At 43.2% G+C, this 27,846-nt stretch overlaps 2 protein-coding genes across 2 annotated transcripts; one reads left to right on the top strand and one right to left on the bottom strand.

Moving 5' to 3' along the window:
- Positions 1-576: 576 nt before the first annotated feature.
- lyset (lysosomal enzyme trafficking factor) lies at positions 577-9,217 on the top strand. The gene is made up of 2 exons (XM_086002794.1): positions 577-785; positions 5,151-9,217. The coding sequence occupies exon 2, from the start codon at positions 5,170-5,172 to the stop codon at positions 5,563-5,565; it is 396 nt and encodes a 131-aa protein (XP_085858920.1). The 5' UTR covers positions 577-785; positions 5,151-5,169; the 3' UTR covers positions 5,566-9,217.
- Positions 9,218-14,031: 4,814 nt separating this feature from the next.
- LOC147109152 (uncharacterized) lies at positions 14,032-27,786 on the bottom strand. Its single transcript, XM_086002793.1, has 2 exons — positions 27,444-27,786; positions 14,032-14,366 (listed from the first exon to the last, which is right to left on the bottom strand). Exons 1-2 carry the CDS (start codon positions 27,784-27,786, stop codon positions 14,251-14,253), a joined length of 459 nt encoding a protein of 152 aa, XP_085858919.1. The 3' UTR covers positions 14,032-14,250.
- Between the last annotated feature and the right edge of the window lie 60 nt (positions 27,787-27,846).

The raw sequence follows: 27,846 nt of genomic DNA, 5'->3' as shown, positions 1-27,846 counted from the left end.
TGTGCTCTTGAGCATTATTGGTGGCCGTGCCTTCAGCTGCCTAGGCCCTAAGCTCTGGAATTCCCTCCCTGAACCTCCCCGCCTCTCTACCTCTCTTTCCTCCTTTAAAATGCTCCTTAAAACCTACCTCGTTGTCATCTGCCCATACATCTGCTTATGTGGCTCGGTGTCCAATTTTGTTTCATAATGCTGCTGTGAAGCGCCTTGGGACGTTTTACTACATTAAAGGTGCTATATAAATGCAAGTTGTTGTTGAATGGACGAACAGCACTTTAGTGTTGATAAGATTGGGATTTTGTGGAGAAGGACAAATAGTTCTCTAAAAAAAAAATCAATGAAAAGATGGGAAATAAAGAACAGGAATCGTAAGTTTGATACCAAAAAAATACACACACTTAAAAAGGAGTAGCTAGAGCTCCTAATTTTTTTACTGGTGCAAATAGGCTGCACTGGTGGGTAGGAGATGGGAAATAAATGAGGTCCTCCAGCCGCTAGAGGCGCGCCACAGATTTACACCCCCCCAGTGGTGGCGGGGTCCCTCTTGCCACCGTGCACTGCTCGGTCGCCCCAGCAACAGCCCGGATACAGTCGGCAATAATACGGAAGCGGATGTGTTTGTGACTCGTCAGCCGGCCGAGGTCGTGGTGCGGAGAAGGAAAAAAGGCACCGAGACAAGGCGATGGATTAAAGCGAGAGCCGCCGCTCCGGCCTTCTTTCCCACCCCCCCTTTCCCCTTTCCCTCCCTTACCTTTCCCGGCCACAACTGGCGCTCCTTCTCCTGCATGGTGAGTGTGGGCCGAGGGCCGGGCGGGGATCCTCACGCCGAGCCCTGACAGCTTTGGGTAAACCCGTGCACCTCACTCAGGATCAGCCATGCGGCCACCAGGACCCTGCTCCACTCAGACACCGACCGACCGTCAGGCAGACAGGCTCCAGGCTCTGCTGTTTCCCCAGTGTAAACCAGTGGGTAGCATTCTTGCCTCTGAGTCAGAAGGTTGTGGGTTAAAGTCCCACTCCAGAGACTTGAGCACAAAAATCTCGGCTGACACTCCAGTGCAGTGCTGAGGGAGTGCTGCACTGTCGGAGGTGCTGTCTTTCGGATGAGACGTTAAACCGAGGCCCCGTCTGCGCTCTCAGGTGGATGTAAAAGATCCCATGGCACTATTTTCAAGAAGAGCAGGGTAGTTTTCCCCGGTGTCCTGGCCAATAATTATCCCTCAACCAACATTACGAAAAGAACAGATTATCTGGTCATTACCACATTGCTTATGGGAGCTTGTTTTGCACAAATTGGCTGCTGTGTTTCCCTACATTACTATGGTGACTACACTTCAAAAGTACTTTGTTGACTATAAAGTGCTTTGAGATGTCCCGAGGTTGTGAAACGTGCTATGTAACTGCAAGTCTTTCTTGCAGGCTCTGTGTCAGGGCTGACTTAATAGCCATTTTGTCTCTGAGCGAGAAGATCTTGAGCACATTATCATGGCTCACACTGCAGTGCAATACTGAGGGAGTGCTGCATTGTCAAAGGTGCATCCTTCTGATGCCTAATCTGCTTGCTCAGGTGGATGAAAGATCTTGTCCTATTTGTAAAAGAATAGAGAGTTTACTAGGTTCCCTGACCAACATCTGTCTCTGGACCATACCATCAAAGCAGACTAACCGGTCATATTTATGTGACCATATGTGTTTACTCATGTAACTACAGTAGCTGCATAGTGTAATTCATTCTATGTAAAGCAGTTTGGGATGCTTCTGAGAGATGTGATGAAGTGCAATATAAATATGTTCTTTATTTAACTATTGGCTAGATTTAAGTCTGAATACTATTACTGGATTTCATTATACCTTGGGAATGATGTTGGCTTTGCATTCTAAGACCTTTCACAAAGGAGGCTTAATTATTTGACCTGTAACCCATTTAATGTAATGGCATTGCTGATTTTATATCAGTGGCCATATTTGTTTTTAAGTTGGTGATGGAACAGAGTGTTCTCTTTTTGCAGTGCCAGCTTCATCATAAACCTTTTGATGAAGGTAATCCTTGATTGTATCTGAGCCTGCTTGAACACGCCCTGATTTTCCTGCAGGTTTCTCCCCTTCCCCTTTTTGAGGCACCTGTCCCTGTTTCTTTAACTGAGTGCCTTTGACTATAGGTCCACAGGTCTTGCATCACTGACCATAAGAACATAAGAAATAGGAGCAGGAGTAGGCCAATCGGCCCCTCGAGCCTGCTCCGCCATTCAATAAGATCATGGCTGATCTGATCCTAACCGCCAATCCACTATCACAGAGCCATCTCCTGACTCTAACAGAATTAGACACACGAAATAGGAGCAGGATCAGGCTACACGGCCCCTGGGCCCGCTCCGCTACCCACAGGGCCATGACCGATCCGAACCTAGACTCATGTCCAAATTCCTGCCCGCTCCCCGTAACCCTTAATTCCCTTTACTTCTAGGAAACTCTCTATTTCTGTTTTAAATTTATGTAATGATGTAGCTTCTACAGCTTTTTGGGGCAGCATATTCCATGGACCTACCACCCTCTGAGTGAAGTAGTTCCTCCTCATCTCAGTTTTGAAAGAGCAGCCCCTTATTCTAGGACTATGCCCCCTAGTTCTAGTTTCACCCATCATCGGGAACATCTTCCCCGCATCCACCCGATCCGACCCCTTCACAATCTTATATGTTTCAATAAGATCGCCTCTCATTCTTCTGAACTCCAATGAGAGAGTCCCAATCTACTCAACCTCTCCTCATATGTCCATCCCCTCATCCCCGGGATTAACCGAGTGAACCTTCTTTGTACTGACTCGAGAGCAAGTATGTCCTTTCTTAAGTATGGACACCAAAACTGTACGCAGTATTCCAGGTGCGGCCTCACCAATACCTTGTACAACTGAAGCAATACCTCCCTATTTTTATATTCTATCCCCCTAGCAATGAAAGCCAACATTCCATTGGCCTTCTTAATCACTTGCTGCACCTGCATACTAACCTTTTGAGTTTCGTGCACCAGGACCCCCAGATCCCTTTGTACTTCAGTACTTTCCAGTTTCTTGCCATTAAGATAATAACTTGCTCTACGATTTTTCCTGCCAAAGTGCATAACCTCACACTTTCCAGTATTGTATTCCATCTGCCAAATCTCTGCCCACTTACTTAGCCTGTCTATGTCCCCTTGCAGGTTTTTTATGTCCTCCTCACTCACTATTTTCCCTCCCATCTTAGTATCATCTGCAAACTTTGATATGTTACACTCGGTCCCCTCCTCCAAATCATTAATATAGATTGTAAAGAGTTGGGGACCCAGCACTGACCCCTGCGGAACACCACTAGTTACTGATTGCCAGTCTGAGAATGAACCATTTATCCCAACTCTCTGCCTTCTGTTAGATAGCCAATCCTCTATCCATGCCAGAATATTACCCCCAATCCTGTGATTTTTTATCTTAAGCAATAATCTTTTGTGTGGCACCTTGTCAAATGCCTTTTGGAAGTCTAAATACACTACGTCCACTGGTTCCCCTTTATCCACCCTATATGTTACTTCCTCAAAGAACTCCAGCAAATTTGTCAAACATGACTTCCCCTTCATAAAACCATGCTGACTTTGTCCTATTAAATTATGATTATCCAAATGTCCTGTTACTGTCTCCTTAATAATGGACTCCAAAATTTTACCTACCACAGATGTTATCATTAAGAGTTGTCTAGCAAAAACCTTATGCATTGCTCGCAAGAGTAACTGAAGAATGGATGTGCATCAGCGCGCATCCATCCGTGCATCAAATGTATTGTGCTTAATGCAGGTCCTACTATCACATGACTATGAAATTGACAAGCGTTTAAATTATCTACAAGGGCCTTATTTGGGCTGCTGAGAAAGAAAAATGGAGAGAAGGGAAAAGTACAGCTAAGTGACCAGCATCCACTAAACCATACCCCATTGAGGAGTCAGCATCTTCAGGAGAAGGGAAGGGGAAGAACACTAGATACTTCACTATTTCTATATGTATGTGTGTCTCTCTATAGTGTCTCCCTCTCTACCAGCACCTTCCATGTGCGGGTGTAGCAAGGAATTTACTCTGAGCAATGCTCGTGCATCTGTGTTGCACTGTGGCGCACATCTATGGTCTTCTCTTTAAAAAGCTCTGACTGGCAAAACAAGGAGACATAGCTTTATCTCTTTCACGGCTTTAATCAAGGCTCACACATGAAGTCTTTTGGATAGAGTACATTTTATCCTTGGAAAAATAATTGATGTTTGGTGCTCTGCAATGTGCTTTTCATAGATGGGCCAAGATCACGCACAAAGGAGCAAGACATTGTTTGGCCATGGAAATTGTTTTGATGCTGCTGTGGTACATAGAGACACAGAAAGCTGATTTAGAATAAGCCCTTGAGGTGCTGTGTTTTCAGTGTTTTTTCATCTGTCTTTACAACAGTCCTTGAACACTCCAGTCACTAATGCTTGAAATGAGTACAGAGTAATTCACTACCACATTTCAATTTTTCAAATCAAAATAAACATATTCTTCCCTTTTGCCTAATAATGCTGTGTAAAAATGGAAAACAATAGAAAGGCATGGAAACCAGAAGTTGTCCTGTAGCATTCCTCACGTACAGAGAAATGCCTCCGAATGCTTCATAGGATGGCGGAAGAATAAATGCCAAGCAGGAAGAAGAGCGAGCCGATCAAGGGGCAAAAGCACATTTATTTGGCTTTTGAAGGTAGGAAGAGAGATGATGAGGTGGAGGTGCTGAGAGAGATCCAGAGGGTGGGGGCATGGTGGCTGAAGGAGTGGCCACCTGTTGTAGAGCAGGGTTCAAGGAACAGACCAGTATCTGAGAGCAGAGGCTGTGTTGATCAGCATCTGAAAGAGAAAGGTAGGTGATGGTTTCTAATGTGGGCCTTCACAACTGAAATATTAACCCGCCTTCCTCTTTCAGTTGCTGACTGGCCTCTGCATTTCCAACAGTTACAAGTTCCTCCTTGTTTTAACCTCTGTTGTCTTGTGTTCTTCAGAAGGAGATCTGTTTCCAGTTTCAGGGTGACTGGACAAACCACTTGCCAATGGCTAAGATTGTTAGCTTTTCACTTATTTTAACCCATCTTTGATCTATCTTTCCTTTTTTATATTGCAGAATAAGTAGATTATGGAGAATGATGAACTTTCGCCAGCGAATGGGTTGGATTGGTGTAGGATTATATCTGCTAGCAAGTGCTGCGGCCTTTTATTACGTATTTGAAATCACTGAAACTTACAACCAACTGGCTTTGGAGCATATTCAGCGGAACTCTGAGGACCTGGGGACTGGAGCCTCTTGGACACAGACAGTGACAGCACACTTGTTTTCGTTCCCATTTTGGCTGTGGGGTATCCTGTTTCTGATTCCATACCTGCAAATCTTCTTGTTCCTGTATTCGTGTACGAGAGCCAATCCCAAGACCGTTGGCTACTGCATTTTCCCAATCTATCTGGCAGTCGTCTGCAATCGCCACCACGCTTTTGTCAAAGCCTCCAATCAAATCAGCAGATTGAAAATAATTGATACATGAATGGACCTGTTACTTTGGGTTATGATAAGTTAACCCCAAATCAAGATTCACAGCATGGATGCTTAATTTGATGTAATCTGTAATGAAATGTCTAGTTGTATCTGAAATTTCATTACTGGGTTTTGTTTTTAATAATAAATTTAAACTTTATTTGGTACCGCACAGATCCTGCAGACAACTGTCTAAAATGACATTGTTAGGATTCTGTTAAATTTTCAATTATCAGTCACCGGGAGCCACTCCATTAATCCCCACCCATGCAGATGTTTTGGGAATTTTCATTATTTTTCAATGGGAATTTCCAGCTCTTTTAGGCCACTTTGGTGGGAAAGGGGTTTCATTCTTCGTCCTTCCAGATGCTTTAAATCTATATCTTTTATTTTTAGCACTTCAGTTTTAATCTTTAACTGATTGAAAACAAGGTGCAGTAAATGTTTTCTACTTCTGGCAAAATGTCTATTTGGGTACATGCAAAACAGTGCAGATTAGATTCACATCAACCATTTTTGGAAATGGGGTGTTTTCAAAATGGCCTTGTGAATAAAGATTATTTGACCATCTACTAATGCCATTTCCTGGTTTATGTATTTTTGAAAAAGGACAACTTTTAACCTGTGTTCACAACAGTCTCCTCACCATAGTGTAGCAAAGCAAGAGTCACTAATAATATGCTGTGAATTCATGTACTCTTCAGTTAGTAAAGGGCTATACCTGTAACTAAAGGCATTTAGGATAAACTGAAAGAGCTGATGATTGTGTTCAAGGTGCATGAATCTTTTTATTAAGTATTTGGGAAGCACCAGATTTTCCAGAAAGCTTCTTCAAGATTCTGAATGTAATACTTAACCATGCTCACAAATTGCCACAGGCCTGTTATTTGATTAACTAGTGTATCAATGTGGCTCTTGGCTCTTTGGTTATATACAGAAGAGTGACTCGGTGATTCAGGAGCAGTTGTCTTTGTAATGAATGTACTTGTTCTGTATCGCCACAGTTTTTTTTAATACAAATAATTTAATCTGGGTTAAGCATTCACACTGGGATGTGCGTTAAGACCTGGGTCAAATAAGCAGTAATCTGTACTGTAGTAGCCATTTATCCTGTATTACAACTTGATCAAAAGTATCTGTTGAAATGATGGACAATTTTGGACTTTAAATTATAATCACAAGCCCTTTGCAAAAGCAGTTAATGGGAAAGTAAGCACATCATGTGACCCAGCCACAGTATTACCTGCAGAGTGCAGTGATAGTTGTACCCACCACTAACCATGTACAGCAAAACAAGACACTCTCTAACACTTTTATACAAATTCTAATGCAAATAGTTTTTATTTTTTTAGTGATGTGCACTTTAATGATCGTGCCATGAGAGTTCTGACTTTAAAAAAAAAAAAAAAAAGTTGGTAATTTTATATCCATCTTGATTTGCAGATTATTACTTTATTCCTGGAAATGTCAACTCCTTTTAGGATAAAATTAATTCCTTGCAGCTTTCATCTCAGTTCCTGAAGTACCTTGATTATTGGAAATTGAGGGGGAAAAGATAACTGCCACAGATTGTACACCGTGCGATTGTATAACATGAATGATGGGTGTCTAGCTGACTTTCAAAAAGTGCTGGATAACTGCAAAGTGGCACTTGCATGAGTATACAAGTGGGGTGCATCCTGTTTCCTCTTTGCCTGCCTTCCCCCCCCCCCCCCAACCAACATTTGGAGAAGTTGAGAACTAAATTTTGGGAAACAATTTGTTGCACAATTAGGCCAAATAGCGACTTGGTAACAGTCCCTACATTCCAAAGTAATTTGTTGTATATGAAGCACCTTGAAATGTTTCTATAGCGATGTCATCAAGCGCTATATAAATGCAGGTATTTTTGGGAGTCCTTTTGATGTGGTGGGGAACTCCACTGCTGATCCGACTGCGAGGAGTGAATATCTGAGGTTTAGGGGGTTGTTGAAGTGAGTTGAGGCAGGTCATGGTTCCTTCTCTCCAAACCTCCTGGTGTTTTGAATTTGGATGTGGCGGTTCATTCATTCATTTGGCTGAAAGGAAATGCCAGACTGGGCAGGGGATGTTGTTTTGTTTACTTTTGTGTGGCCAGTTGCTGCATGTGAAATAAATTTAGTGGTGTTGCCATAAACTGATGATGTAATATGGTGCCAATAAGACAGCTGCGAATGTTTTGCTTTTTAAAAAAAAAAAAATTAGCCATTTAGGCTTTCAAGACTTGTGCCAGAGTTTGAAACCCTAGCCGTCTTGCAGAATGCGTATGCCTTTTAATTCTTGTATAGTCAATTATATGTAAGGAATATGGTGCTGGATTTGCTGCTGCATCTAAATTTCAAAACTGTCTGCTAATAAAGTCTTGTCCTGTACTGAGTACGAACGTTTTGGTATAAACCGGTTTAAAATATCCAGTATTAGATAGACTGACACCAGTGTCTTGCTTTTCCCAATACTTGGGTGAAAAGAATTCATTTAAGTTCAGGGGCTGGGGTTTTGCATGTATTAATGTTCTTGAGGTGGGACTGGAGCTAACCAAGTTGCCTTGCTTGAGTTTAATAGGAAATCTTGTGATGGTCGAGTATTGCTCTGCTTAAAATTCCTGCTTAATTTTCACTTACTTAATTCTGGTTCCATAACTTTCCCATGCATTCTAAATATTTTAATCTCTGCACCTTCGTCACTGCTGCCAGGAACGTCATTTGAATGGTGGTAGAATGAATACACAAACTGGTACCGAACACACTTCTTCAGCATCAGCACAAAATCCAAAAGTGCAGGATTGTCAGATTATTAGGGTGGCTGATTTTGGAGGTGAGATTTCTGGATGTGCTGGAGTTGGAACATACTTCCCTATTTTCTTGCATAGGAAGAGCCCGAAACAGTTGGCAGAAACGTTAAGGGCTTTTAGGGAAAAAACTATAGCGTGCACAGTAAAAATACTACACTATTTTGATATTGTATAGGATTACAAGCTCGGTTGTTTGACTTTTTTGATTTAACACTGGCAGGTTAAGATGGGCAAAGTATTTATATATTTTTTAATGGTTTCATTGCTGTCAGGTCACATGGCCAGTTACCAGAAATGTGTGTGTGAGAGATGCCAAAGCTTGAAAATGGTCTAACTCTTCCAGCTGACATTTCCCAAATGTAAAACTGTTTTGTGATTTGGGAGTTTGGTTTTCTAAATGTTTGGTTAGGTCTTTGTAAAATGGTTCTATTATGTTGGTCAAAGAAAATACAATCCATCCCCTCATCAATGGGAACTTCTCACCTGTTAGCTTTTTGCTTAAGCCCAGAATTTCTAATTTGTATTCTTTATACTGTATAGCTCAATTCAAAAGACTATATGCAGGGGCACGGTACAGTTTGTATCTTGGATAGTTCCTGATTTAAGTCGCACACGGGGTAGAAACAGAGCACCTGCTGCAGTGGAGGAGTTTGGTCATCTGTCTCCTTGCCCTCTTACTTGAAATGTGCAGGGAACAAATAAGTACTGTACTTAAAGAATATAAATCCCTAACAATGTGTGTGTGTGTGCGCCAGCACCACCCAAAAACGAAAAGCTTTTAATTAAACAATTTTGATAAGTGCACGCAACTAGCTTGTTTTATGGCATTAAATTCCATTTTATGTGTCTTGTGTTTTTCGTGTATGCTTGTTTTTTTGAAACTGCTGAGCAGCCCAGAGATTGTTAATTAAATCACTCCTTTCAATGGCAGAGTAGCCTGCTGACTTTTTTACAACAGTGTATCTTGTATGTATGGGTTTGTCCGATTCGCAGCAAGTTGCCCACATACCAGTTTTGGATCTGTGGCCCTCCGTAATGGAATTAGCCAGTGGTGTGTGGGATTGTGATACTTTAAAAAGTCAGAATGTTCTTGAACGACTTAATTTGCACAGCAGAGAAAGCTGTAATGTTAAGCAAATGTTTTCAAAATACAAAAACCGAAAGGAATGATGCAAGATACTAACATTTAATCCAGTAAATTTCAAACATATGCTCTTAAAAATTACTTTAAAATCAGTTTGAGGTAAGCCTACTGCTGGCCTCGTGCGTACCACTTGGTGTATACAGACCAGAAGGTTCAATTCATTGTCGATGTGGAATTTGCTGAACTCAGCCAGAGCGACAGTTTGGGTGCTACAATTGACCCCAGCATCCCTGAGTCACGGTACAGAAAAATCAGTCACTATTCTCTCTCGCTTCCTGCAAAGTGGTTGCATGTCGGGGTCGGGCAAGGAATCAGGCTTGTGATTACCTCAGTGACCGGATGTAAAGAATGGCCATATTGGTCTGGGAGGGAAGAGAAGGTCCAGATAATGGTGTAAAATACCAGAACAAATGATCATTTAAATGCAAGTTTCTGTTGTATGCTGGTCAGGTGTTAAAACAATTGGAGGGAAGCCTAGGTGACATTTAATTTTTGAACAAATAAATACACAGTCCATGGGAGATTAGTCCATATCTGACCATTACATTTTCTTTTGTATAAAATTACCCCCAATGAAGTTTTAACTTTGCCTCAATTGTTTACTTGTTTTCCCCATAACAACATGGTTCATGAACAAGTGCAGAAATATCTGCCAATGTTTCTGGTACAGTAAATAGATATCCAGGTCACTGACTCATGCAGCTACTGTTGCAGGGATTTTCCCACCAAAAACATTTCATTTTGATCCAATGTGTAATATCATCCAATAGATGTGTCCACCTTCTACGCACTGCATAAAGTCTGTTTCCTTCATTGGTTGTGAGTTGCATAAAGGCAAATAATGTATAGTCATTATTTCAATGATTGTCATGGGGTCTATTTGCTTTTTAAATACAATAAATGTTTGCTTTAATACAATTGTTTTAATAGCTGTGATCTTTCAGCATGAATTAAAAAGAAACTGAAGTTATAGTCAGTGATCCTGGGAGATGCAAACTTACTGGCAGTCTCGGACTTAATATTGCAAATAGATTTAAAAAAACACTCAAACAATACTTGTACACAGATTATCTGCTGCTCCAAACGAGCCATCTACTAAAACAGGAGGGTAGAGAAAAAGTTTTCTTAAGAGTATGGAGTTTGTAACAGTGGATGGTCTCCATCTACATGCTATTTTAAAAGTGCAGTTATGCTCCAAACTTGAAACTAATTTTATTAGTGCTAAATCAAATGTTGAAAGAGCTCCATAGACCATTCCAATTATAACAGGCAACCACGATCCTTGTAGCCACTTGTTCAAATGACATGTATAGCAGTTCAGAAACTCATTGTAAAATAGTTAATAGCTTTTAAGTAATGGCAGGTTCCTGCTAAGGTAGCATTTGGCAACAGAGCACAAACCAGCAGCAATAGTGTGTGCCTACCTATAGTGTTTCATAGTTACTAGTAATATTTTCAGACCTGGGCCTCTGCTAAACTAGTTTGCATTTGAGCCCATAGCTTCATAAAGAATATAAATGAGTAGGCCATACGGCCCCTTGAGCCTGCTCCGCCATTCAATAAGATCATGGCTGATCATTGACCTCAACTCCACTTTCCCGCTCGCTCTCCATATCCCTTGATTCCCCACAAGTCCAAAAATCTTATCTATCTCAGCCTTGAATATACTCAAAGACTCAGCATTCACAGCCCGCTGGGGCAGAGAATTCCAAAGATTCATAACCCTCTGAGGGAAGAAATTCCTCCTCATCTCAGTCTTAAATGGCCTACCCCTTATCCTGAGACTATGCCCCCCCTAGTTCTAGACACTCCAGCCAGGGGAAACTACCTCTCAGTGTCTACCCTGTCAATCCCCTTCAGAATCTTGTATGTTTCAATGAGATCACCTCTCATTCTTCTAAACTCCAGAGAGTACAGGCCCATTCTACACAATCTCTCATCATAGGACAACCCTCTCATCCCAGGAATCAATCTAGTGAACCTTCGTTGCACCGCCTCCACGGCAAGTATATCCTTAGATAAGGAGACCAAAACTGTGCACAGTACTCCAGGTGTGGTCTCACCAAGGCCCTGTACAATTGTAGCAAGACCTCTTCACTCTTATACTCCAGCCCCTTGCAATAAAGGCCAACATGCCATTTGCCTTATTGCTTGCTGTACCTGCATGCTAGCTTTCTGTGTTTGTTGCACGAGGACACCCAAATCTCTCTGAACACCAACATTTGAAAGTTTCTCACCATTTAAAAAAAATATTCTGTTTTTCTATTCTTACTACCAAAGTGAATAACCTCACATTTCCCTACATTATACTGCATCTGCCATCTTACTGCCCACTCACTCAGTCTATCTATATCCCTTTGCAGACTCTGTGTTCTCCTCACAGCTTACTGTCCCACCCAGCTTTGTATCATCAGCAAACTTGGATACATTACACTTGGTCCCTTCATCTGGTCATTAATATAGATTGTAAATAGCTGAGGCCCCAACACCGATCCTTGCGGCACCCCACTAGTTACAGCCTGCCAACCTGAAAAAGATCTGTTTATCCCTACTGTCTTCATAAAAGCAAAAAAATGAAAAATATTAGCCACAAGTGTTTGAAATTAGGCTTTTTTAATTAAAAAAGACTAGTCGCCCTACTCCTTTTTCTTCATGGCACAGCCAAACTAACGGCAATCTTATAGGCCTCATCTTATATGGGAAAATGGCCCACAGGGCCATGTTAATGCCTCCTGATGGTAGCACATGGAAAATCCCACACTTAGGCCTAGAAATTCGGTTGGCAGCGCCAGCGATTAGTGCCTAAAGAGCCCGAGAATTGGTGCATTACCCAATTTTCAGGCGGGCGCTGTGAATATAGCGCCACCTCCCATATTGAGTATGATTTTAGCGCCGGCGCTAACTCTTTACGCGCGCCCGCCATTTCAGTGTGCAACGCCATTTTTGCGCCCCGGACCGGATATTCGGTGGCGCCCGCAACCTTTCCGCCTGGCGCTATTCGTGACAGTTGGATGGAGCGTTCCCAGGCCCTTCTCGGACTCGGGGGCGGGGCGCTGGCGCTATTTAAAGGGGACAGCACTAGTATAAAAGCTGCAGCCATTTGGGCTGGCCATCCTGATCGTTGCTGACCTTCTGTTGGACAGTAATTTTCTCATTGAGCCTTCGGAGGCACTGGCACTGGCACTGGCAGCTTGAGGGCCCGACTCCCGAGCTGGTGATGCAGCATCTGAAAGCAGGGAGGTGGAAGAGTGGCTTTAGCAAAAGGACAGGTTCGCAGCAAGGGATGCCAGATTGCGGCAAGGCTATGACATGGGTCCACACTGAGAAAGCATGCTGGCGGGGGGAACAAGTAGAAGGAGACCGTTGTAAGAGGTGAGAACCTTACCATCGCTGTCGCCAATGGGGTCGGTAGCTGCAGTGGTTACAGGACCATTCAGACGTCCTCCAAGAATCTGGTGAACTCTCTCCTCGAGATCCGTGAGAGTGACCACTTGTGGCGGTCTTCCACCGGTGCGAAGCTGGTCTTTGCCAATCCTCGTCAGCATGGACTGCAGGGGAAAGGAGGGGAAGTTATGTTACCTGATGCCCCCCATGGTGCAAGAGCCCTTACATGACGCCCTGAGTCAAATGTGCATGTGTGTGCCCAGAAAGGGCCATGGGTGCTTGCTGGCAGATGGCCAATGGGGCACAGGCCACCCTGTAGCCATAAAGTCAGGTGCAAATGAAGGGATGCAGAAGTTTGCAGGAACAACACCCACCCTCACGACCCGAGTGAGGTCGTTGAATTTCTTTCTGCATTGGACAGGGCTCCTGGTCACCATGTTGCTGGAGTTGACCCTCTGGCATACATCCCTCCAAGCTCGTCGGTAGTCCTTATGATTCGGCCTCCTGCCATTGTCTGGGTAGAGAACATCTCGCCAGCGCTCCACTGCGGCCCCCAATTGCTCCAGAGCCTCATTGATGAAGCGCTCTGCTCTCTGTCTCACCTTCTCCATCTGGTCCAAGTTTTATCGCCAGAGAAGGGCCTGCGCCGATTCTGAGGCCTGCAAGGCGCAGAGTGTGGATGCTGAAGCTGACTGACCCACCCCTAGAGCTAGCCGGCACCTGGAAGTCTCGTGGTCATCGATAATTGAGACGCTGAGCCCGTCCGCTCCGATATTAGGTTGCGCGGGAAGTTTAGCACCTTAGGAGTCCCATGTAACGCCTGAATTCGCGCCTCAATCACCTTTGGGGGCGATGCAACCCAGTATCGCGCCAGGCGGCGATGTGTTTCGTCTGGCTATAACCTTTGCGCAGCGCCAGTTCTAACGCCTCAAGCCGGGCTATACCCCATTTCTAGGCCTTAATGTCTTATTGTCCCACAGCACTCTGAAATCTTTTAAAATAGTCACAGTTATTCCTATAGACGTATCTATTTTGGACATGATTCCCAGCTTTGAGATCTCTGTCCTTGTGTTGTGTAATAAAAGCTAGTCTTAAACAAACAGATTTCACGATCTTCTCCCAGACAAAAAACAAGCAAATTGTAGAATTGTTTTAATTTATGTAAACAGTAAAAAGTTAACAAATGGCAGGTTGTCAAAATCTTTTATGCATTAAAAAAAAACCTTTAGGTCGCAGAAATAGTTGAGTAGCCTTTTAAATGTGAAAAGTCTTAAACTGTTGACCATCTTTAAGGAACAGACAGTCACTGCAGCGTCTCGAACACACTCTGGAGCAGTTAGACAGTCTCACGTGGTACGTCAGGATTGTTTCCTAATCCTTTTTGCAGGAGATGCATCTCCATCTCCTTTATTAGCTGGTTCATCTTCACTGTCGTCATCTTCACCCAATCCATCCTCATTGTCGTCATCTTCACCTGATTCAAAGAAAAAAATATTCAATTTATACCAAGATCTGGGTATAGGTACCAATAAACAATTACAAAAGCAAAATATCATGGATGCTGGAAATACTCAGCAGGGCAGGGAGCATCTGGAGAGAGAGAAACAGAGTTACAATAGCAAAATACTGCGGATGCTGGAAATCTGAAATAACAGAAAATGCTGGAAGCACTCAGTAGGTCAGGCAGCATCTGTGGAGAGAGAGAAGCAGAGTTAATGAATCAAACTGGAAATCTGCTGGTCTTTTTGGTTCTTTAACAGACTGGTTTCACCATCTGGATTGCAAAACCAGTTTTCCAATTATTGGTTCATCTGGTCTAAGCTCTGCCCACTAAACCAAGGCTGACACACAATGGGAAGAAGCAGGAGACTATACAGGGGGTAGAATGGAGTAGGGAGGCAATAGGAACAACAGGCTGTTGAGGGGGTAAGGCATAGTGATTGGGGAACAGGGATGTAGAACTGCAAAAGCAGACATCAAAGGGCTGGAGCACCACCACCCACTTTGCATTGCTTTCCACTGCTGTACTGTAACCCAGTCAGTCATCGCTCCAAAGCAAGTTTGCATACCTAACTCCGAAAGCTGCCTGTACGAGTCATTCCCCCAATCACTGCCCATACCTCACACCGAGACAAAGAGGGACAAAAGAACAGAGAGTGCGCACGTCAACAAAATAAAGACAGACAGGCAAGACCGAGATGGTATGCACTTGATATGTTGATGGGATTAAAAGAGGAGGGGTGGGAGGAGGCTTGTGTGGAGCATAAACACCAGCATAGACCTGTTGGGTAGAATGGCCTGTTTCTGTGCTGTAAATACTTTGTATGCTGCAACTTAACATGAGCAACACCATAGTTGGCCCTCCTTATTTTTAAATTAAGTTGATCCATTGTTAGCTCTTAATATAAAGACAGTCGCCTCTACCTCAAATCCTTTCCACCCCCACCAAAACTGCAAAGCCTTCCTTTACCAAACCATCTCCATTTCTGGATCATGGAGGTACAAAATCTACATATTGGCACATTAGAAACATAGAAGATTGGAGCAGGAGTAGGCCATTCAGCCCCTCGAGCCTGCTCCGCCATTTAATGAGATCATAGCTGATCATCCAAATTCAGTACCCTGTCCCTACCTTCTCCCCATATCCTTTGATCCCTTTAGCCTTAAGAAATATATCTAACTCCTTCTTGAATATATTTAATGAATTGGCCTCAACTGCCTTTTGTGGTAGAGAATTCCACAGGTTCACCACTCTCTGGGTGAAGAAATTCCTCCTCTTTTCTGTCCTAAATGGCTTACCCCTTAGCTTTAGACTGTGACCCCTGGTTCTGGACTCCCCCGCCATCGGGAACATCCTTCCTGCATCTAGTCTGTCTAGTCCTGTTAGAATTTTATAAGTTTCAATGAGATCCCCTCTCATTCTTCTAAACTCCAGCGAATATAAGCCCAATCGACCCAATCTCTCCTCATACGTCACTCCTGCCATCCCAGGTATCCATCTGGTTAAACCACTGCTGTTAAACCATGGAAGAAAAATCCTAAAAACCCCAAAACTGTAGCATTATACATCAAATGGCACCTTGCATAAAGCTCAATTTTAGTCAGTCAAGAGCTTTATCCTGAATAAACCTATTGTCAGTTAAAACCAAGCTCCCTACAATAATATGCATTATTTGGCATAAAAACGTACATATATGTTTTTGGTCAATAGAGCTAATGTTAGACACAAAAACCATTTTCCTTAGTGTAAAATCAAGTTCACATCTGTTCAGTTGCCATTCCCAGTATCTGTACATTAGTTCAGCTCCCCTGCACAAAGCCACGTGAAATAGGAACAAATCCAAAATTGAACCATTTTTGGGTGGGGGGATAATAATAAAAAAAGGTGCATAATGTTTATTTTAATTAATCAAAAATATCATGTGAAGATCATTCTACAAAGAATGGAAAAGGAAATAATTTATTAAGAAAAGGTGACAATTATGTGCAAACCGACTAGGAAATTTTTGATACAAAGAAAACCTCAAATTTAAAGACAGATCTTGCTAGAAATATTACACAATCAAAACATATGCAAATGAAAAGATGTACTGGTCCACTCACTGTCCCACACAGTTGTGATGCCTTATGCATCACAATACATAAACTCGTCACCCACCCAGAGCCAGGTAATGTCCTGGGAGGGGCAAAACAACAGATTTTAAAATCCCAAGTCAATTAGGGGGGAAAAACAGGAAAAAAAATCATAATTTATCACGTCCCTTGACAAGTGCTGACTGGCCAGCTGTATATTTCCAGTATTTGTTGTTTTTGTTTCAGATTTCCAATTGTTCCTTTTTATTTTATTGAAATTTAAAGATGTTGTCCATTTCAGTTATAAAAGGGATAACATTCAAGATTTCTTTTATATCGGGGATTTCCTTGAAAATGCAAAAGGTAATTCAGTACCCTTTCGTCATAAAAAAGTGACCAAAGCTTTTAACTGATCAAACATCTTAAATTTTCAGCCATTAATATTTTATTGTGCTGGCAAAAGGCTGGCCTGTTCTCCAGCCCCCATCGTTCCAAAGCCTTGGGAGTTAGTAGATTAATATTAAATGAATCATGCTTCCAGTCAGAATCTGACTAAACTGAAACAGCCACTTCTGATAAACTGTAAATCCACCAGTCTGCTCAGTATATTTAAATCAGTGATTTTAAAACGATGCTCAGATAGCAGCTACTTCACACTGAAATATTGCCAAGAGTGCACTTGTCTGGATTTCTGCTTTCCCCAAAGAGCCAGACAGTGTGCACTTACAAGTACTTTCCCTAGTGATGATCAAAAGGAAGGGAGCTGCATGCTAACAATTAAAATGATCAAAAGTGTAACGTCCGGAGTATTTTCTAAAAATGTGCTGCTCCATAAAATACAAAGCAAGACTTGTAAGTTGCTTTAAAAAGCTACAAATGATTTCCAGCAATACATTTGGTTAAAAATGTCAGAAATAAGCTTCATTCCTTGAAATGTTTAATTTTATTTTCTGGAAACAAAGTAAACAATAATTATTGAACTTTAATTCCCTTAAGATATTTAGAAGGGTAGCAGCAGATCGGAGATGTACGATCAGACTGAGCAAGCAGAAACTAGGTGGTTCCCCACAGGGAGAGATGTAATGGAGAGGTGAAGGGATGGAATCACTCCAGGCTGCTCTTTTGTATCTTGAAACAGTTACAAAGCATTACTGACAGAATCCTGGGAGCATGGGTTCGAAACACCTCGAAAAGGAGAAAAGAGAACACAACTTCAATCAAGATTTAACGGGAACCGGTAGCATGGTGATTATGTTACTGGACTAGCAATCCAGAGACCTGGACTAATGATCTGGAGACGTGAATTTAAATCGGCAGCTGCGGAATTTAAATTCAGTTAATTAAATAAATCTGGAATAAAAAGTATCAGGAAAGGTGACCATGAAACTACCGGTCTCCTTACCTAAGAAAGGATATACTTGCCATAGAGGGAGTGCAGCGAAGGTTCACCAGACTGATTCCTGGGATGGCAGGACTGTTGTATGAGGAGAGATTGGGTCGACTAGGGTTTAGAAGAATGAGAGGGGATCTCATTGAAACGTATAAAATTCTGACAGGGCTAGACAGACTGGATGCAGGGAGGATGTTTCCCCTGGCTGGGGGGTCTAGAACGAGGGGTCACAGTCTCAGGATATGGGGTAGGACATTTAGGACAGAGATGAGAAATGTCTTCACTCAGAGGGTGGTGAACCTGTGGAATTCTTGACCACAGAAGGCTGTGGAGGACAAGTCAATGAATATATTTAAGAAGGAGATAGATTTCTAGACACAAAAGGCATCAAGGGGTATGGGGAGAGAGCAGGAATATGGTATTGAGATAGAGGATCAGCCATGATCATATTGAATGGTGGTGCAGGCTCAAAGGGCCAAATGTCCTACTCCTGCTCCTATTATTTTTTCTATGAAATGTGGGCGGAGAATTTAGTTACCACAGACTGTAACTCAACTTTTGCCTGCTGTCAATGGAAAAGTAATCAGCTCTCAGCGACTCCATTTTTAACTGTTTCTGCAATTAATATCTCCCTTCACCACACATGTCCTTGATGTTCGAGTCGTTCTGAGTGCAGCATAAGGAATGATTCTACAATCTAACTTTGTGAGGAACCTAGTTAATAGATTTCCTAGAACCTGTATATTGGAAATAGATGCAAAAAAAAAATCCTGTACGATATATAGTACTATTTCAGGACAGTAAAGTATTTTACAAGTCTCACAATATGTAAGAATGTAATAAGAACCTAGCAGAAACTAAAAATCCTACAGAGATACTAAAGTGTTAACACATTAAACAAACGTATTGTGCTGTCTCTTAAGACTATTGTTTAATGTCAGTCATTTGCTAATCAGTTTAGACATAGATAATCTAATCACTGGCACAGACAATGGATAAACTAGCCAAGAAAGGAGCCTTATCAACTCAAAGCATGTGACCACAGTATGCTTGCATTATCTTTAGTGTGAGGGTTAGGCAGCAAAAATTAAATTGCACATAACTGAATTTATCATTATGTATGAGTAAGACTTTTTATAATTTTATTGTTTATGTCTTGACAAATCCATCTAGAAGCAGCCATTAATAAGGGATATTATAAGACAAATTCAACTCATAAGAACATAAGAAATAGGAGCAGGAGTCGGCCATTTGGCCTTTCGAGCCTGCTCCGCCATTCAATAAGATCATGGCTGATCTTCCACCTCATCTCCACTTTCCTGCACTATCTTCATATCCCTCGATTCCCTTAATATTCAAAAATCTATCGATCTCTGTCTTGAATATACAGAACGACTGAGCCTCCACAGCCCAGAGGGTAGAGAATTCCAAAGATTCACCACCCTGAGTGAAGAAATTTCTCCTCATCTCAGCCCTAAATGGCCGACCCCTTATTCTGAGACTGTGACCCCTGGTTCTAGACTCCCTAGACAGGGGAAACATCCTCCCTGCATCTGCCCTGTCAAGCCCTGTAAGAATTTGTTGCTCTATTACCATAATTCGTTAATAAAATCAGAATTTATACCAAGTAAAAATGAGACTGAAAGCATATACACATACGTTGAATCATGAATCTTTCTGCTTCCAGAAAGTTTCGATTAACAAGTACTTTTTGAAATATTTATTTTTAAAAATGCACTCTAGTTACATATTGGTGAGTTATCCATTTTGCTTAACAGTATTTACAGCAGCAATACACTGATACAATGGGGGGAATTTTGTCAGCCCTGGGGAGGCGGGACTGCCGGGAAAATGGCAGAAACTGGGAGCGGATACCGACCCCGCTCCCAACCCGCCTCCGTGCCATCTTCCCGGGAGGCGGGTCCCCAAGTCGCGCAAGGACCCGTTTCCTCGAGGCGGGATGGGGCTTACAGCCATTTAACTGCCTGTTAACAGGCAGTTAAGAGGCTTATTTCCATTTTACCCCTGCAAGTGCGGGCTTCCCGACGGCTGCAAACCTCGCCAGGGTCAGCGAGACGAGCAGTGGGTCTGCAGGGGTGAGAGGTAGGGTTGCAAAGGGGTGGAAAGTTTCCGGTAAATTTCCGGAAATTTTCCACGGGAAGTTTAGCTTGGGAATTTTGCCCAAAAAAGCACATGCTAGCATAATATTGTTTTTGGTTTTTTTTGTATTTCTTTCATTTTTTTCCCCCACAGGTCCTCTCTTAAAATTACTAACAGAGATGGAATCTTAATTATTAAGGAATTTCTTAATCAATATATGTTTATCTTCTTACTTGGCTTGTTTTAATAATTACAAGTTTTGTGTGTGAGTCAGTAATGGTCTATTGGGCGTGCAGCTCATGGGCTCAACCTGCTCCTCAAGGACATCATGGGTTTGAGAACCATGGAACCACTGTACAAGAGAGCCAAGCAAGTTGTTAAGTATGTCAGGGGAAAACAGGTAGTTGCAGCAACCTACAAATCCAAGCAAACGACAAAGAACAAGAACACCACACTGAAGCTGCCCAGCAACACTAGATGGGGTGGCGTTGTCATAATGTACAACAGTCTTCTGGAGGGGAAGGAGTCGCTGCAAGAAATGCCAATATCCTAGTCTGGGGATATGGAAACCACCATCAAGAAAATACTGCTGGATGATGTGTTTTGGGGGAGAGTGGTTAGCAGCCTTAAACTACTCTCACCAGTAGCATCTGCAATTGCTCAGATTGAAGGAGATGACGCTCTGTCTTGTCAGATGTTCTCAGGCTTTTTGCTGATTTAAAAGAACAAATCAGCATTGCCCTACCTACATCCCTGCTGCTCAAAGCAGAGGAGAAGGCAATTGTTCAAATCATACAGACGCGTCAAGAATTTTGTGTCAAGCCGATTCATGCTGCAGCATACATGCTGGACCCAAAGCATGGGAGACCAATACTTTCTGGAAAACAGAACAACAGCGATTACAGTGTGATTTCTACCCTCTCACCACCTCAATCTGGATGTGGGCAAAGTTCTGGGAAGTCTGGCAAAGTTCTCTACCAAGCAAGGTCTCTGGAATGGGGACGGGATATGGGAAGCATGCAAGCATATCAGTGCACATACCTGGTGGAAGAAACTGTGCATCTCAGGCCCTGTCACCCATTGCATCGGTGATACTCCAAATCCCACCTTCATCAGCGGCCTCTGAACGAAACTGGTCACTTTTTAGGAATACGCATACAAAGGTGCGCAACAGGCTGACTAACAAGAGAGTGGAGAAACTGGTGGCTATCCGGGCGAAACTACAACTTATTGAGCCAGATACAGAAGTGTCCACCACACAGCTAGACACTGACACAGAGGAGGAAATGGACACGTCAGAGCCAGAGTCAGAGAATCAGGAGGAGCAATGAGGAGTAGAAGACTCACGAGTAGAAGACTCAAAGGGACAAAATACAGGCTAAATAAGCTGACGCTTTTTATTTTATTTTAGATGGGTCTTTTTTGTGGGGGTTCAATAAAGTTCAAAATTATAACCTAAAATAAAGTTTTGAAAGCCTGTTTTTATTTGTGTGGAACAGTATGTCTATTTTGATGACAAAGATAATGGCCCAGAAATTTGGGTCGGGGGCTTCCCGCGGGTGCAAGCCCCCGACCTGCACTTACCTTTAGCGCCAGCCGTTGAGCTGTGGGCCCCCGTGGAATTCCGATCCAGGGCCTGTTCCAACTGCCGGCGCGCAGTGCTTGCGTATCCCAGGGGTGCAGTTAGGTCGATGCGTCCCCTGGGATCACATGGGCCATGGGGAGCCAATCGGAGCAGGGAAATGCCCATTCATAAGTTTGACAGGAAGAGCTGTCAAAACTTAGAAATACTACGGGCCCCAAAACATCACTAAATCTTCAAATAAATTTTTTAAAAACATCACATTTTTTAAATAAACTATAAATTACATGAAATAACTATTTTAAACAATAATTTAAATTTTTGAAAAAAATAATTTTGTTTTCTAACGGGGCTAAAAATAAACTTACCTTTCTTTAAAGTATTTAAAAATAATAAACCTGTGGGAAAAAATGTTTTAATTTTAATTAATTCACCACTTACCTTGTAAAAAGCAGGCCTTACGCCTGCTTTTTAAATGTGTAACTTCTGGAGACTTACCCTCCCGGGAAAACCTGTAAAAAAAACGTAAGTTCGATGCACACGCGCAGCCTCTCCTGCGCACACGTTCGAACTCTGAACCCCTTCTTTCAGGGGAACGGAAGTGCCGGTTTCCCACGCATGCGCAGTGCATGCAGGAAACCGGCACTTCCATTGGGCCTACAGGCGAGTACCCAGTGCGTACTCACCCGTGGAAACCCGAAGTTCTGGGCCAATATAAGCGTCAGAGACAAAAACCATCAGTGTGCAAAAAAACTCAAAATTTCCATAAATTCCCAAAATTCCTATGGAAAGTTTCCTCTTTAAAAAATTCCCGGAATTTTGCAACCCTAGTGAGAGGGATCGAAAAGTGCGCTGTGGAGGTGAGTGATGGGTGCAAGTGTGGAGAGGTAAGTATGAGAGGTGAGTGCAAAGTGTTAGAAAAAGTTTACTTACCTTTGTTTCTTCCTGCAGGCTTCAACCCTTGGGGACCCGGAGGTGCCTCATCTCAATGGCAGAGATGACAGAATGGCTGCTGCATTCTCAGATGCAGCAGCCATCTGATTTCTGCTGAGGAAAGAGGTTTGGTGAGTCTTCAGTACAAGGACTCACCTTAGAACAGAGATTGTCAGTGTTTGACAGCTTCTCAAAGCTGTCAAACGCTGACAATTCATCTGTCAAAATTAATTGGCCTGCTAAGCCTGCAGGGCGGGCTTAACAAGGTCAATCAAGGGAATATAGCGTGGGTTAGCCAGACGTCGTTGGGGGCAGGACTAAAACCCGAAAACCAGCAATCCCACCCCCATTGACAAAATCCAGCCCAATGATTCTGCCAACATTATCAGCATGGCTATGGGAGAGGCAGCAGTGCACACAGGCTTTGCCTTTGGAGTTGTTGGGTTGGGTGACTATTCTGTCATAGCTAGAGCTGACATGCTCCCTCTTGTACCAGCCTGTCCCTGTCTAAAATGCTGTGTCATCAGGAATTTCTGTGCATAGGTCCCCAGTTCAACAGCGTCTATGACAGTGATGGACTGTAAATCTTTTTCAATACAGTATGTTTTTTTCTGAGGTGTTAATGCGGAAATTCTTCGTTAATTTTTGGGCTCGTCAAACTTGGGATATTAATGCTGAGGAGCGGAGCAATGTTCCCATACCCAAGGGGTATGGGGAGAGAGCGGGAATATGGTATTGAGATAGAGGATCAGCCATGATTATATTGAATGGCGGAGCAGGTTCGAAGGGCCTACTCCTATTTTTCTATGTTTCTATTGTTGTAAAAACCCATCTCATTCGCTAATGTCCTTTAGGGAAGGAAATCTGCCAACCTTACCCAGTCTGGCCTATATGTGACTCATGACCCAGCGCAATGTGGTTGACTCTTAACTGCCCTCTGAAATAGCCGTATCAAACCACTAGGAAAAACAAGAATAAAAAAAATGGACGCACCACCTCGCATCAACCTAGGCACCGGATTCGGACTCCCTCCCTAACAGCACTGTGGGAGTACCTTCACTTCAAGGACTGCAGCGGTTCAAGAAGGTGGCTCACCACTACCTTCTTAGGGATGGGCAATAAATGCTGGCCTTGCCAGCGACGCCCACATTCCGTGAATGAATAAAAAAATGAATGTGAATAATGTAACTAAGTAAGAATCCAACCTTAATTGTATGACAGACTGACTATAGAATATTTATAATGGGGGCGGGGGGGGATGACTTCCAAACAATTAGTCTTACATAGAAACATAGAAGATAGGAGCAGGAGTAGGCCATTCGGCCCCTCAAGCCTGCTCCGCCATTTTATGAGATCATGGCTGATCATCCAAATTCAGTACCCTGTCCCTGCCTTCTCCCCATATCCCTTTAGCCTTAAGAAATATATCTAACTCCTTCTTGAATATATTTAATGAATTGGCCTCCACTGCCTTCTGTGGTAAAGAATTCCACAGGTTCACCACTCTCTGGGTGAAGAAATTCCTCCTCATCTCTGTCCTAAATGGCTTACCCCTTATCCTTAGGCTGTGAGCCCTGGTTCTGGACTCCCCGGCCATCGGGAACATCCTTCCTGCATCTAGTCTGTCCAGTCCTGTTAGAATTTTATAAGTTTCAATGAGATCCCCTCTCATTCTTCTAAACTCCAGCGAGTATAAGCCCAATCGACCCAATCTCTCCCCATACGTCATTCCTGCCATCCCAGGTATCAGTCTGGTGAATCTTCGATGCACTCCCTCCATGGCAAGAACATCCTTCTTCAGATAAGGCGACCAAAACTGCACACAATACTCAAGGTGTGGTCTCACCAAGGCCCTGTACAACTGCAGCAAGACATCCTTGTTCCTGTACTCAAACCCTCTCGCTACGAAGGCCAACATACCATTTGCCTTCTTAACCGTCTGCTGCACCTGCATGCTTACCTTCAGCGACTGGAGCACAAGGACACCCAGGTCTCGTTGCACTTCCCCGTCTCCCAATCTATTGCCGTTCAGATAATAATCTGCCTTCCTGTTTTTGCCACCAAAGTGGATAACCTCGCATTTATCCACATTATACTGCATCTGCAATGCATCTGCCCAATCACCCAACCTGTCCAAATCATACTGGAGTTTCTCAGCATCCTCCTCACAGCACACATGCCCACCCAGCTTTGTGTTGTCTGCAAACTTGGAGATATTACATCTAGTTCCCTCATCTAGATCATTTATATATATATTGTGAATAGCGGGGGTCCTAGGATCGATCCCTGCGGTACCCCACTAGTCACTGCCTGCCACTCAGAAAAAGACCCGTTTATTCCAACTCTTTGCTTCCTGTCTGCCAACCCATTCTCTATCCAAGTCAGTACCTTGCCCCAATCCCATGTGCCTTAACTTTACAAGCTAATCTCTTATGCGGAACCTTATCGAAAGCCTTCTGAAAGTCCAAATACACCACATCCACTGGGTCTCCCTTATCTATTCTACCAGTTACATCCTCAAAAAATTCCAGTAGATTAGTCAAGCATGATTTACCTTTTGTAAATCCATGTTGACTTTGTCCGATCCTGTCACTGCTTTCCAAGTGCTCTGCTATTACATCTTTTATAATGGACTCTAGCATTTTCCCCACTACCAATGTCAGGCTTACCGGTCTATAATTCCCCGTTTTCTCTCTACCGCCTTTTTTGAATAGTGGGGTAACATTAGCTACCCTCCAATCCATGGGAACTGTTCCAGAGTCTATCGAATTTTGGAAGATGACCAGCAATGCATCTACTATTTCTAGGGCCACTTCCTTAAGTACCCTAGGATGTAGATTATCAGGCCCTGGGGATTTATCGGCCTTCAATCCCGTCAATTTCCCTAACACCATTTCCCTACAAATACTGATTTCTTTCAGTTCCTCCCTCTCATTAGACCCTATGTTCCCCGACATCTCTGGGAGGTTATTTGTGTCCTCCTTTGTGAAGACAGAACCAAAGTATGTATTCAATTGGATAGCAAAATACTGCGGATGTTGGAAATCCGAAATAACAACAGAAAATGCTGGAAAAACTCAGCAGGTCAGGCAACATTTCTTTGTTCCCCATTATAAATTCCCCTGATTCTGACTGCAAGGGACCTACGCTTGACTTCACCAATCTTTTTCTCTTCACATATCTATAGAAGCTTTTACAGTCAGTTTTTATGTTCCCTGCAAGCTTACTCTCATACTCTATGTTCCCCCTCTTAATTAATCCCTTTGTCCTCTTTTGCTGAATCCCAAACTGCTCCCAATCCTCAGGTTTACTGCTTTTTCTGGCCAATTTATATGTCCTCTCCTTGGATCTTATGCTATCCCTAATTTCCCTTGTTAGTCACGGTTGAGTCACCTTTTTTGTTTTATTTTTATGCCAAACAGGGATGAACAAATTCTGTAGTTCATCCATGCGATCTTCGAATGTTTGCCATTGCCGATCCATCGTCAACCCTTTGAGTAACATTCCCCAATCAATCCTACCCAACTCGCGCCTCATACCATCATAGTTTCCTTTATTTAAATTCAGTCTTGTTGTCCTGATCAATTGTTAAAAAGGGCTAATGGACAATTCAGGGCTAGTTATTCAACAGACAATTTCCAAAGTCTTTAACAGCATTCATCACAACAGCCAACATGACAAAGTCAGATTATATTATGTTTCAATCAACTAATATATTTCCAGTCTGTCAACGGTCTTTACTAGAGCAGCTTATGTTCCCCACTTGGGCACCAAACTACATTTTTGGATTTTTTTTCCCAGGATACACATTCAAAAGATATTTTCGGGAGATAAAAACAATTAATATGGCTACATAGTTACGGTGAATCCCCATTAAAAAAAATGGCTGTTGTTAAATGCTACAATCCTATTTTAGTAAGGAACATTTCTAGTGACAACGCTAACCATTAACCCTGACGCTAACCCCAACTCCTATAGCCAAATCCCAAGCTTCGCATTGCATTCTTGATCCTCTAGCCCTGGCCAGATTGATATCTCCCTCAATCCACAACAAAAAACACCCAACAATCACCACCAGAAAATGTGTCCTGTGCAGATCTTAGCAGGTTCGTTCCACCCAGTACCCTAAAGGGGTAAAAAAAAAGCAAGACGAAGATGAGTTACACTTTGACTTACTGTGAGCAATGGCACAGGAGATCTACTGGTTATATAAATGAACAAGCATTCAGATGGGGGTTGTAATATTTCACAGTTTCTTTGACACACACAGCTACCCATTTTTCAAGCGCTCAGATCTTAGGGGAGGCTCCAGTATTTTGTAGGGTCAGCAGTGGCTCAGTGGGTAGCACACTCGCCTGAGTCAGAAAGTCGTGGGTTCAAGTTCCACTCCAGAAACTTGAGCACAAAAATCTAGGCTGACACTCCAGTGCAGTGCTGAGGGAGTACTGCACTGTTGGAGGTGCCACCTTTCGGATGAGACGTTAAACCGAGGCCCCGTCTGCCCTCTCAGGTGGATGTAAAAGATCCCATGGCACTATTTAGAAGAGGAGTAGGGGAGTTATCTAGCCCTGGCCAGATCGATATCTCCCTTAATCCAGAGTGAAAAACGCCCAGCCATTGCCACCAGAAAATGTGTCCTGTGTAGATCTTAGCAGGTTAGTTCCACCCAGTACCCTAAGGGGTAAAAAAAAAGAGAAACAGCAAGACGAAGATGAGTTAACTAGTAAAACCTTACACTCTGACTTGCTGTGAGCAATGGCCAATATTTATCCCTCAATCAACGTGACAAAAAAAAAGATTATCTGGTCATTACCAAATTGCTGTTTGTGGGAGCTTGCTGTGCGCAAATTGCCTACACCTCAAAAAGCGCTTCATTGACTGTAAAGCGCTTTGGGTCGTCTTGAGGTTGTGAAAGGCGCTATATAAATGCAAGTCTGTCTTTGACCCCCCCTTCCTCTTCTCCCCACACTCACCACTGCCGGAGGCTGGTGTCTCGCCGCCCGGCGCCTGCTTGTGCTTCTCCTGCAGGACCAGTTGGCTGAGGGCGCCGCTCACTTGCTCCTGGAGGCGCCGCACGCCGGCCAGAATCCCGCTGATGGTGTTGGGAGAGCGGGTGGCGAACCGCCGGCGCTCGCCGCTCCGGTAACTCAGCTCCCCGCAGAGCTCGCACTCCGACTCCGCCATAGCGATAGTGGTGGTGGCGGCGGCAACAACAACAACAACACCACCCTCCTCCTCCTCCCGCACTCTGACCCAGGCAGGCGCCTCGCAAAATAAAAAGGCAGCTTCAATTGAACGTAACAATAACACACACATATATATAAAAAGCTCCGCCAAAAAAAGTGAGCGGCCGCACCCAATGCAGGTCTGGATAAC

This window comes from Somniosus microcephalus, chromosome 12, assembly GCF_052327205.1.
Source record: "Somniosus microcephalus isolate GS21.2 chromosome 12, FLI_Smic_1.0, whole genome shotgun sequence".
Lineage (NCBI taxonomy): Eukaryota > Metazoa > Chordata > Chondrichthyes > Squaliformes > Somniosidae > Somniosus > Somniosus microcephalus.
This window is presented reverse-complemented; position numbering and strand designations above follow the sequence as displayed.